The 11,594-nt window shown below is 55.1% G+C and overlaps 1 protein-coding gene across 4 annotated transcripts in view; it reads left to right on the forward strand.

The window, feature by feature from the left end:
- Positions 1-9,643, forward strand: part of ARHGAP35 (Rho GTPase activating protein 35) — a 58,429-nt gene extending 48,786 nt beyond the window's left edge. For all 4 annotated transcript variants that reach the window (XM_044435404.1, XM_044435406.1, XM_044435405.1 and 1 more), the window contains 2 exons: positions 1,883-1,988; positions 3,187-9,643. In XM_044435404.1, coding sequence (XP_044291339.1) covers positions 1,883-1,988; positions 3,187-3,547 — 467 coding nt within the window. In that variant the 3' untranslated portion in view covers positions 3,548-9,643. The remainder of the gene's footprint in view (positions 1-1,882; positions 1,989-3,186) is intronic.
- Positions 9,644-11,594: the final 1,951 nt, after the last annotated feature.

The following is an 11,594-nucleotide window of genomic DNA, read 5'->3' on the forward strand; positions in this document are numbered from 1 at the left end:
CTGGGTTTGGGTGATGCAAACTGCTGTGGGAAGCCAGGCAGCCCTGGGCACCAGGCAGAAGCAGCCCTGGGGCACGGCAGCGGCCCCCAGCAGGTAAACTGAGCCCCAGCAGGCTGTGAGGTGTGCTGGGCACCATGAAGGGCTGCCAGGTGTGGGAAGAGCAGATCCGAGCAAAGGGGCCACTCCCCCAGGAGCAGTTCCTGCTCAGAGTTCTAAGGAACTAATGGGTACAAATTTGACCCTGCTGAGAACAGTTGCTGCCTGCCTAGCCAGGGTCAATTCCAGGGTGGTGAGCAAGTTTTTATTTTCATAGGATGCATGGAGCTTGCTGGGATTTTTAAAAGCTGCTTTGGACAATATTTGGCAGAGCAGAAGGCAAGCAATTAAACCCTTCAGAAGGTGTAATTGTGGAAAGCAGCGGCCTCTGGCCCTTTGTTCCATAACTCACAGCGGAGGCAGAGCTGAAGCCCCAAGTGTCGACACAAAGGGGGCTTCTGGTGGCGAGTTGCGCAGCTGCAGAGGAAGGGGCTGCAGTCGCTGCCGCGAAGGAGAGCCCACACCATCGCGGAGGATGCTCCATTTCAGGTTTGGGGGCAGGAAATGTACTTTGGCTGCACGCAGCCCGTGGGTCTCCCCTCCGGGTGTCAGAAACAAACTGCCGTTTCTGCTCACTGGAAAGCATAGCCTTTTATACCTGGGGGGAGCAGCGATGCTTTCCTGGGGTAACACAGTCATAGGAACGGGCGTGCAGGAGTGTCACAGAAGCACCTGCTGCTTACTTTAATCGGTATAATTAGTGGCCGGTGACAACAGTGCTGTAAAAATGACGAATAAGCTTCCCTTAGATGCCTTCTGACTGATTTCACAAGATAAAAACGGCTATTTCCAGCCTATTTAGTCCCCTTTCACAACATGCTTGGCTTATTAGCACGCTTTGAAGCAAGTGAAGCAGTGAGAGGTCCTATTCTGTACCGTCACTGTTGTGTATGTAAAAACATTTTGGGAAACATTTGCTCACGCCTCACTGCATTCTGGTCAACGCCAAAGTCTCAAGAGACGATGCCTTGTGCCGGCCATTCCTCTTCCCTGCATTTCTGAATTTAACTTCAGACATGCTCAGAGTTGTTCCAGCATGGAAGTGCCTTGGCATTGGACAGCGTGTAAATGCTCAGCTGGCTTAGACCATGCGAATCAAACCTGCTGTCTCTGCTTTAGAAGCACTCTTCTGGTGATTTCTGAGAAATATAGCATTCACTGCTGTGATGCCCATGCGCTGTTATGAAAATGCAGTGGAATGAAGAGCAGGGGTAGATAAGAGGAGCCTCTGCTACATGTCTAGCAAATTGACATTCACATAATTTTACACTTGAGACCCTTGAAAATGAGCAGGAAGTGGGGCTTTTCTTTGGATCTTGAAGAAAAAAGCAATAAAGCATTGAAAGAGAGCGCGTCCCGCTTCCCTGCTCGAACAGAGTTGGCCATAAACAGGGAGGCAAGTATCTGGAAGCTCAGTTTCATTGTATTCTGTGCCTCCGTAGTTTCCAGCAATACATAAAGATCCTTCCCCAGGTCAGGATTGGTACCACACAAGATGAAAGCGGCGTGTATCTGGCCTGGCACTTGAATTTAAAAAGCAAGGAAGTCATTTTAATGTCTTGTGAGTTAGCCGTGATCCACCTGCACGAAGCCCTCACTGTAACAAGTGGTCCACATTTGCTCGTTGTGTCACTCGATCGTCCTCTTGTCTGCATAAAATTCTGCTACGGCTTCAGAGGAGGCCTTCCGAGGGCAGGTTCCCGGGGGTGCATTTGGCCAGCCAGTCGCACGTGGCCGTTTGCGCCGGGAAAGATGCCGAGCTCTCCTCCTTTCCCCCTCTAAACAGAGATCAACGACAGGGAGCAGAAGCTGCATGCACTGAAAGAGGTGCTGAAGAAATTTCCCAAGGAGAACTACGAGGTCTTCAAATACGTCATCTCCCATTTGAACAAGTATGTTCCGCACGTGCCGCTTCTGCCACGCCAGGCTGCAAACGGGGGCGGTGGGGCCGTCGCTGTCGCCGTCGCTTTTAGCCGCCCGCTTTTTAAGAGGCGCTCGTTCCATGCAAGACGCATGTTGGGTCATTTCGCAGCCACAGTGGGGCAGCAGAGCCTGCCTGGAGTGACTCTTTTCCCCGTCGTTTCCCCCAATTAGGCAAGCCTGCATTTATCAGGGGCCTCATTAACCTGGGTGCATCCTGCTGCTCCCGAAATCAGCAGTAGTGCGCTGGCTAAGGCCCCGTTCAGCCTGCTGTCTCCCCGGTTTCATTAGCTGTGGCCAGCGGGCCCTGCTGCTTGGCAGAGGACGTATTTGCCTTCCCCGTTAATGGATCTGAAATAGCCAGCAGCCCCTCGGCTCCGTTGATGCAGCCACTAACGCAGAGTGTGAAAACCTGCCACACTTGAAGGTGTGTTTTGGGCATCACTCCCAACTACCTCCTACTTCTGACGAGTGGGGAGGGGCTTCCCTCTCGCATAGGCCTGAATGTAATTTTGCAAGCTGTGTGCTGGCGTTCTGTGTTTATTCATCTGGACGGACAGCCTTCTTCCAGCCTTTAAATAAATATACTTAGAAAGAGAAAAGCAAAATAATCTCTTTGCTATTCTTTTAGCCATGCTGGCTGGTTTGCACAGTAAGGTGCCTAACATTTAAGACCCCGTTAGTTCATGGACAGTCTGCAGGCCAGGCCCAAGCAGGACTTCTGGCCTGCTCAGCAGCTCACCTAGTCTCTGCCTCGCCGCCTCCGGTTCCTGGTGGGTCCCAGCATTTAACCACTGCTACTGGCTGGAGGATCCCGAAAGCAAGACTTGCAGATCGGGAGGATATCAGTTTGAAGACAGCTGGTTTATGTTGCTTCGTTACCATCTGTTTGAAGCCGACCAAGTCAGCTGAGCCGGGGGGTCCCTCGTGAGAAGGCAGCCAAGGCCCTGTCCACAGCCACCCCCAACTCGCGCCCCTTGGCCCTCGCCTGCATATCGCTGCTTTGGAAAATGCAGGGCGCCCGTTCTGGCTGAATCCAGGCGTTTGTTCAGTGGGTGCTCTTGGAGGAGGGCCAGGCCGGTTGGGGAGTTGGGGGGCTGCGCGCTCCCCCCCGGGGAGCCACGAGCAGGCCCGGCTAACAGGGGGCGGCGCTGTCTCCGTGTCTTGCAGGGTGAGCCACAACAGCAGGACCAACCTGATGACGAGCGAGAACCTCTCCATCTGCTTCTGGCCCACGCTGATGCGGCCCGACTTCAGCACCATGGACGCGCTCACGGCCACCCGCATCTATCAGACAATCATCGAACTCTTCATCCAGCAGTGCCCCTTCTTCTTCTACAATCGGCCCATCGTCGAGCCCCCCGGGGCCCCGCCCGGCTCCCCCTCCGCCCTGCCCGCCAGCACGCCCTTCCTGTCCCCCACGCCCGCGATGGCCCAGCCGTCTCCCCCGCAGACGCCGCCCCCCTCGCCGCAGTCGCCCCTCCAGCCCCTCCTGCCCCCCCAGCTTCAGGCTGAGCAGCATTCACTGTGAACCTTGGCGCAGGAAGGAAGCCGCGGCCGCCTCCTGTTGCCCCACGTGGCACGGGGCCCGGAGGCTCCGCCCGGACTCCCAGCTCTCCCTCTCCCCACGCTCGGCTCTGCTGGGATCTTCGGCCGGGCAGAGCAGCGGCGGGGCGGCGCGCCCGACCCGCGTGGCGCCTCGGTTCTGCCTCAGTGCCTGACACAGAAGGGCCTGCTGGGCCGAGGATGGCGCTGGACGTTCTCCTGAGCAGGAGAGGTCTGGGCCTCTCTTGCAACGCTGAATCTGCCCGGTCCGGACCCGTCTTGACCGGAGTGAGCCTGCAGGATCAGTTGGACCACTGCCACGTCGGACTGTGCGGGGCGGAGGCCGCAAGTGCCTCCTGCCCCTTCTTCAGCCCACGCAGGAGCGGAGAGGATCTGCGGGAGCCCGGCGGGGCACGGAGCCTCCCCGACACATTCCACGGGCGACGGCCGAGGCCTCTCCTGCGCTGCTGGATGTCTCACTCGTTTCGGGGACCCTCATGTTAGCTTAGGCCCACTGGCACCGTCCCGGCGAAGCTGCTCAGAAGGTCTGGACCAACACGTCTGGGAAAAACGGCTTTTATGTTTTGGCAAAGCTGGAGTGTAACTTTCCCTTGACTTTTTCAGTAACAGTCAATGATAAAGTGGGAAGCGAGTCTGCTTGAAACAAACGTAACAAGGAATGGTAGGAAAATGGAACACTTCCACTGTCCGCTGGTGGGGTTGTTTTCGACCAGTCAGAGCAGTGTGGAACAGTGGCTCCTTTTGACTTGCGCAGCGCATTTGTGCATGGCGGAGGTATCCCGGCAAGGTAGGGTGGGGGACACCCAGATCTGCTCTGGCTGGTTCTGCTGTCTTCATTTGCGAAATCATTACATATCTCTCACCCCGTCTCCTGGCAGAATATTGGGGTTAGCACTTAGCAGAGGAGAGGAGAGGAAAGCGCGCGTGCATTTTGCCAGCACATTCGATGTTTTGCTGTCTGACCTGGGGCATGATTAGTTCAGAACACTATGTTGACAGGAACACTGTGTGTGTGTTTGCGTGTGTATGTGTGTGTGTGTGTGTGTGAGAGAGAGAGAGAGAGCAAGAGAGAGAGCAAGACAGAGACCGCGCGCATGGAACCTGAAGCAAGTACAGCTAGAACTGTGTTTTTAAATGTTGCCAGTGGAAATGTGTTTAGTGTAAAGCATGATGCGGGAAGGACATGGAGTGGTGTGCAGGCCCCCCAGAAAACTGGAGCTGGAAGTGGCGAGCCAGAGAAGGCCTTCTATCGGAGCAGTTTTGACGAGCCCCACCACCCCGTGGCTCTGCCTACATGGAACGGCAGCGTAAGACGCAGGTTGGGCCGCTCCGCACCCGGCTGTTTGCCACGCGCGGGGGCCTCGTTTCCTTGCGCGCCGTCCGTGGCCTCTGCCGTTCTCTCCCCGGCTGCTTCAGCGCATGACTTCCTGCAGCTCAGCGCCAAGCGGGAGGCGGCTGGCGGTCCGGCTGCGTGTCTCTGCGTGAGGCCCGACGGGCCACGGTAGGCTCTTGATGTCTGAGGGCAGACCCCGCACTGCAGGGAGAGCGGCCCAGCCAGCACTGCCGGACAGGCGTAGCCGGTCACAAGCGCGGTGTGCAGACCTGGCTTGCATGCCGTCGCCGGGCTCTGTCCACTGCCGGGCTCCCAGCCTCTTCCGCCCCGTGAGGATGAACGTGCCCCGGCTCCCTTGCCCAGCGCCCGGCTCGTGCCCCCGAAGCACGCGTGTGCCGCCCCCCTTTCCTAGTGAGGGTTGGGCATTGCAGCATCCCCAGCCCCCTATGCCCTGCGCATTTTTCTGCACCATGCCTGGGATACGGATTCCGCAAAGCGGAAGAAGAGCCGCTCGGGAAGGGCAGTTCCTCCTTCCCACGCAGGCACCATTGAAGCGAATGGCGGTGGAGCATAAGCAGTGCCCGGTAAACTCTTGTGAGGGGCAAGGAGGAGAGGCGACGGGCAGCGCACCTGTAGTCAGTAATGGGGCAGTTTTAACTGGAGTTTCCACGGTACCACGAGGGAGTGATCCCTATGCCATCCTTTCTCTCTCTTCGCACTTTAAAACGGAATCTGTGGTTTATTGCTATTTTTAGCATTTCAAGGATGTTTGTGTTAAAATTCAGTGGTGGTAGGAGTTGGGGGGGGGACCCCAATCCTTTCTAAAATAAAACTCCTTTGATCTGTTCCTTTTCGGCATAAAGTCTTCAGCAAATGGACTTTCTCTCCTATAAATAAGCTGATTTATTACTCCTTATTTTAGAACCACATTTAAAGTTGTATCTGTGTCCAGATTGCCTGCTTGAAAGCCATCCCTTGCAAGCATTCCTCCCAAGTTTTTATATTCTCATGTGTTAAGAGATGAAGCTGTTGTGTAAATAATTGAACTGGGGGGGGTGGAGTTAGACTGTTAAAAGCAAAGCAGAATATCCCATCTCCCTTCAATTCTGCATGTATAACACTAAGGAAAAGAACAATCGCACAGGAAAGAGGATGAAAACGGCCCTCTGACCTTCCAGTTGCCAAAGACGAGGGTCACTTCATCTGTGCCCAGTAAAGGTCTTGGGCTGGTGACCGCCGGTGTGTGTCTTTGCTTGGCTTTGTCTTCCCCCACGAACAACATGGGCTGAGAGCTTTGCTTTCCACCTGGGACAGGTGACTTCTGTTGAGGAGACCAAGGTGTGTTTCTGTGCCTTCGCTAAGGGTCTGATGTGAAGCGTCTCCCTAAAAGACCTTCTGCCGACAACTGTTTGAACTCGGGACAGTTGTCCTTGCCAGCCTGCCTTGCGGGGGGCATTCCTCGTGGGGAGCCCCTTGAGTTCGCAGGCCTCTGTTGCACCTTGGCTCCTGCTTCACGGCCGGATGCTGGCCTGCCTGCAGGCATCCACACGGCGCTTACTCCTGGTTCCTCCGACTGCTCTGACGTGGGTGCGTCACCCTCGCAAGCAGCCCCCCCCCAGAGCAGAATTTTCGGGCACACAGGTAGCCTTGCCACACTCCACCTGGGGCTCCGTGGCTGATCTGTGCCTTTTGATGCTGCTTCAGGTGCTGTGCTGGGAGCAGGAAGGAGCGCAGCTGTGCTTCTCCCAGATCCTTCCCCATTTGCTAGGTGCGGTGCGCTGAGGGAGGCGGTTCTGGTGTCTCATATTCTTTAGAATATCACGATGGCCCTGTAAAATGCCTTCTTCCAAATTGCACCTGTAATTCCACAAGCCTGCTCAAAAGGTCAAGTTGGTATCCCGGTGCCGTGAGCCAGGCTTTTCCTCCCTTCGCACATTCAAGGCGACAGACCAATCCTTTTGCAAAAAGTGCTTTATTCGCCAAAGTATGCCCAGAAGACTCAGTCGCCACTGAATGTATCTCTGAGCATGTGCAGAGCGGTTTGTTGGACCCAATCTAAACCACTTCCACAAAGCCTCCTTTTGAGTATGCCTGGATCCCGCCCCTGGGAAGCGAGCATGCCTTCTCGTGCGCCAGCCTTCTCGCTGGCCCGCCCTCCCCTCCCCTCCCCTCCCAGCACCGCGTCTCGGGGTCAGGAGCCGTGCCCGTCTCGTGCCCCTACCTGGCAGCTGTACCCTCTGGTTAGGCTCAGAGCCCGCTGGAGCACTTGGGCGGAGAGGTCTTGAGGTAAGCGCCCCCGCGCCGCTCCTCTTAAACTCCGGAGGCCCACTTCCCCCGGCGCCCTCCGCCGCCTCCCCTTCAGTCCCAGACTTGGAGTCATCGTCGGCATGACCCAGGAGTGCGGGCAGAGAACACCCAGCCTGGCGCAGGCGGCTTGATGCAGAACCAAGAGGCCTTTTTATTTCTCGGCGAGAAAGAGACGGAGCAGACGGTAGCTGCAGATCCCCCTTCCTGCTCCCTGCTCTACATTCTGGTGCTGTTCACATGTAACAACAGCAGGTTGTGGGTCAGTTCAGTCCAGAGCCGCCTCAGTGTGTATCAGATACGCCACAGACTTTGCATCGCCAGCCCTGATCGGACCAGTTGGGTTGCTACATCTGAATCCAGGCACTGTCGCTTGATAAGGGCTTAAGCAACCCACAGTTAACCTAGCTATTGATTGTAGGTTAACTACAAGTTGCTTAACTCATCATTAACTTGCACTGTCCAGCTTCAGATGTCACACAGCAACACCCTGTCGGGGTCTGAAAATTCAAACTGGCCGTGGCGTGCACCCCGCATCCGTCAATGACGCGTTGATGAATTAACCCACAATGTGACTGTTACGTGCAAACCAGGTCAGAGTAGTTCCTTCATTTGAGACTGACGGTGCCGGCGTCCGGGACTTGCTGTCCCCTCCGAGTGACAGAGAGCAAGTCGCTCGAGTCTCTGGTTACAAGGAGCTCTTCTGAAACTAGTTACTCTTGCTAATACCCAAACTGCTCCCCTGCACCTCAGACGCAGCAGCTTTCCTTCGCACCCACACCAGCGGCCCCCTTCCGCGTCCACACCGATTACATACCACTTGCAAGCGGAAGGAATATTTTTGGTGTTCCCACAGCTGAGTTAGGTGGTTGGAGAATCGTGTGGGTTTGGGTTTTGTTACACGCTGGGGAGGTGGGCTTCACGGAAGAACAAAGAGGAAGGCGTCTTGTCTGGCCTGGCTTAAACTCTGGTTTCCAGGATCACGTTCGACTTGGAGGCTGCAAACTGCGCTTCCTTCCATTGGCCAAATTTGCTTTTTCCACCTTTGGCCGTGGCAGGACGCTTCTGTTCAGTGAGGGCGAGTGGGGTGGTTTCCCTCCGGCCTTGATCGTCCAGGACTTAGTTTCTAAAGGTTGTCCCACATCCCTTTTTTCTGTGATGGTTCAAAGTAAACGGATGTTGTTGAGAAGGCGCGGGGCTGCTTTGCTGCCGTGACCGAGCGTGGCGTGGCAAACATTTCGAGTGATCGCACTCACTCCGCTTCTAGTGGCCGCTGCGTCGGAGCAGCTCCACAATTTATCAGCTTCCTTGCACACTTGTTTAAGTTCTCAAAAAAGAAAGTTCTCCGTTGCTCGCCTGAATCATTCATCTCTAACTTGGGTAACCCGGCAGCAGCTGTTCCAAGTCTGTCTTGCAGTTCATCGCGGTTTTCTGGCTTGTGGTCTCTGTGCATCTGTTTGTCACCTGGCCAGTGGGAGGCGAGTTGGTCCGCAGCTGAAGCAGTGAGCCCCCAGAGCCTGGGCGCAGCCGGATGCTGGGAATTGTAGTCCCAGTGCATCTGAGGGAGACCGGGCTGTTAACATCTGCTTGTAAGGTGTGTCTGTCTGTCCCAGCTGCAGCTCTGGCTAGTCTCCTGTAGAAGTTCAGTGGAGGGTACGTTCCCCTTGCTGCCTGTGTAATAGATCCTAGCTTAACTGTTAGATTTAACCCCCCCCCTTTTGTTAAATTGAAATACGATAGAAATATTGTATTTTAAATGTAGTTTTAAGGCAGGGCATAAGTTATTGTTTAAATGAAAATTAATTTCCCCCCTGTGTACATTAAAAGCAAAGGCCCACCCATCTGTTTCTCAAATTGTATGGGAATAAAACTTGTCCTAAAATGTCAGATTTAGTTCTGCACTCAGCTTATTTTTTTTTCCCCTGGTACTCGTATTTTCACATGTAAAATAATTTCTATATATGTTGAATTAACACTTTTTATTGAAGAGGAAGAAATATTAATGGTCATAAAAATGTGTTAGTAGTTCCAGCTAAGTATGTGCCCAAAACACTCTTCACAGAAACAAAAATCTGTATGTAAAGAAGAAAAATATGGTTATTTCTCTGTATTTTAGGAGCCTAACAACATCCTTTAGTTATTGGTGATAGAATATCTTTTGTTTTATGCTTCTTTTGAGGACATTTTTAACAATTTGTGGTTCTTCCCCACCCCCCTGGGCCAATCCAATTAGTGCATGATAATGTCGAACGCTCTGGGCAAACAGAAAAGCCCCTTTTCTGCTGAGTTGAAAAGAACAAAAATCATGTATTTGCTACAGAGTATTGTATGTGTCTCAATGGGAATGGTGTAAAAACTTAAAGGCCTTACGTGACATGTATCATAGTTAATAAATCAATCTTGTACAAAAAGGATATCCCTCCACACCCGCCCGTGCGGCTGTTTTCTGCACTCGCGTGTGCGCTGGCTGGCTGGCTGGCTCGCTCACACCCCCTTTGTTTGTGGTGCTTCTGTCTCTTTGTCTCCTCTAGAGAAAAATGTGCTGGCTGCTGGCCGCCGTACACCGCGCAGGGGAGCCCAAGCGCTGCAGGAAGGTCCGGGGGGACTGGCCGGCGATCTGCGAGGCGGGTGAGCCTGCTCTGTCGCCCTCCCTGCTGCCCACGGGGCAGGGCCAGCAAGCCCTGGCCCGGCCCCGCACCGGAGTCAGCCCGGTGCCGAGGAAGGGCTGCGTGTCCCTGGAGCTCAGAGAAGACCTGCCCTGCAGATCGGGCCCATGGAGGTGCGAGGCCGAAGGCCGCTGCGTGCGCCGCCGCCGCTGCTGCTGCTTGGCTGCGCCCGGTGCGTGGCTGCAGGCCTCCCGGCAGCCTGGGCTGGTGGCTGTGGGGGGAGGCAGTGGACGGGTTGTGTCCAGCCGCGTGCCCAGTAGCTGTCCTGCGGTTCTGTGAGCCCTTGTCCGGACGTGTGGAAGAAGAGAACAGGCGGGGGGGGGGGGGTTGTCAGCTTTCTGAAATGCCTGCTCCACTCCTCCCCCTTGGCAGCTGCTTCCAGTGCGCAGTCGCTGCATTGGGCCCGTATCTGCTTGCCCTGCACCGCACATGTCTTCCGAAGGTCACGCGCACACAGACCTTGAGAACTATTTGCCTTGTCTTGTTCCAGCTATAACCACTGACCTTTTGCTTTTGCGTATTTTTAATTCGTGTCGGTGGTTCTCATGCCATGTGGAAAGCTAAGATGCCGCAAATCATACAGCTCTTAGGTCAGGCTCTTCCTGTGCGTATCCCGGAGCCGCAGCGCATCCGAGCAGTGCGGGGGCTGCCTCTGCCTCTGTCGCTGCGCCATCAGGCCCTTCCTGCCTCCTGGTGCAGGTAACCGTACCTGCCCTGCAAGGCCTCTCGGGGCCTCTGGATTGCTGGGCTTGGTCCCAGTAGTTACGACTAATTCAGCGCACGCGTGTTGATGCTGTTGGCTCTGTTCCACAACACACACCTCATGATTCCATTTACACTTCTTAGCAACCCTGACCCTGCTGGACTGTGTGCGCCTTTTTTATTGGCTGCATTTCTGAACTTCCCCACATCCAGACCTTGCTGGGGGCTTCACAACTATTCAAGCCCTGAAATACAATATAAGAGCGAATATACAAGTTTAAAACGGCCTGGCCAGCAGTGGCAGGTTTCAGATGAACCGACAGGCTCAGGCGCCTGGGAAAATAACACCAGCTGGCACAGAAAGCGCAACATGGGCACTGGACGGGCCCCTGTGGGAGCTCGCACGTGTGCATGCACCCCTGGCGGGCGCGCCTTGAAACACCCAGGTGTGCTGCTCTGCCTGCCCCATGGCTCATCTGGGGCATGTGCCTTGGCGCCCCCCCTTCCTGTGTGTGCCCGTTCGTCCTGGCACGCTGAGCTGCTTGCGGGAGCGGCTTTAAAGACGAGCAGTGGGGTTGGCGGTGATACCTTTGCCCCAGTCACTCACGAAAGGATTCGGCAGCAACGGGGGCTTCTTGCTGCTGCGTCCTTCGGTGTGGGTTGTGGAGGAGCAGGTGCCTCTGGATCGGAGACGTTTCGCACGTGCATCGAGAACCCGATGGAAGTAGTCTCAAGGGATGGAAAAACGAGCGTTGCAATTTGCCGTTTAATAAAGAAGGACCCTCTCCAGTCAGATCCTGCCCTTCTCCAAAGAGCTCATTTTCTTCTCACAGCAGTCCCGGGAGGTAGATTGAAGGCAAGGAGGTACAAGCGTCATGGTTTGCGTGGCTCCTCGTCCCTGGCTCCTCCTGGCCACGGCCCAGTCCTCCCAGCAGTTCGCCACACTGCCGTTCCCTGTGGCAAGTTTGGTCTTCAGAAACCACAATACGAAATCGTGGTCTGTTCCA

Source organism: Varanus komodoensis, unplaced genomic scaffold, assembly GCF_004798865.1.
Source record: "Varanus komodoensis strain SLA01 unplaced genomic scaffold, ASM479886v1 scaffold29_3, whole genome shotgun sequence".
Classification (NCBI taxonomy): domain Eukaryota; kingdom Metazoa; phylum Chordata; class Lepidosauria; order Squamata; family Varanidae; genus Varanus; species Varanus komodoensis.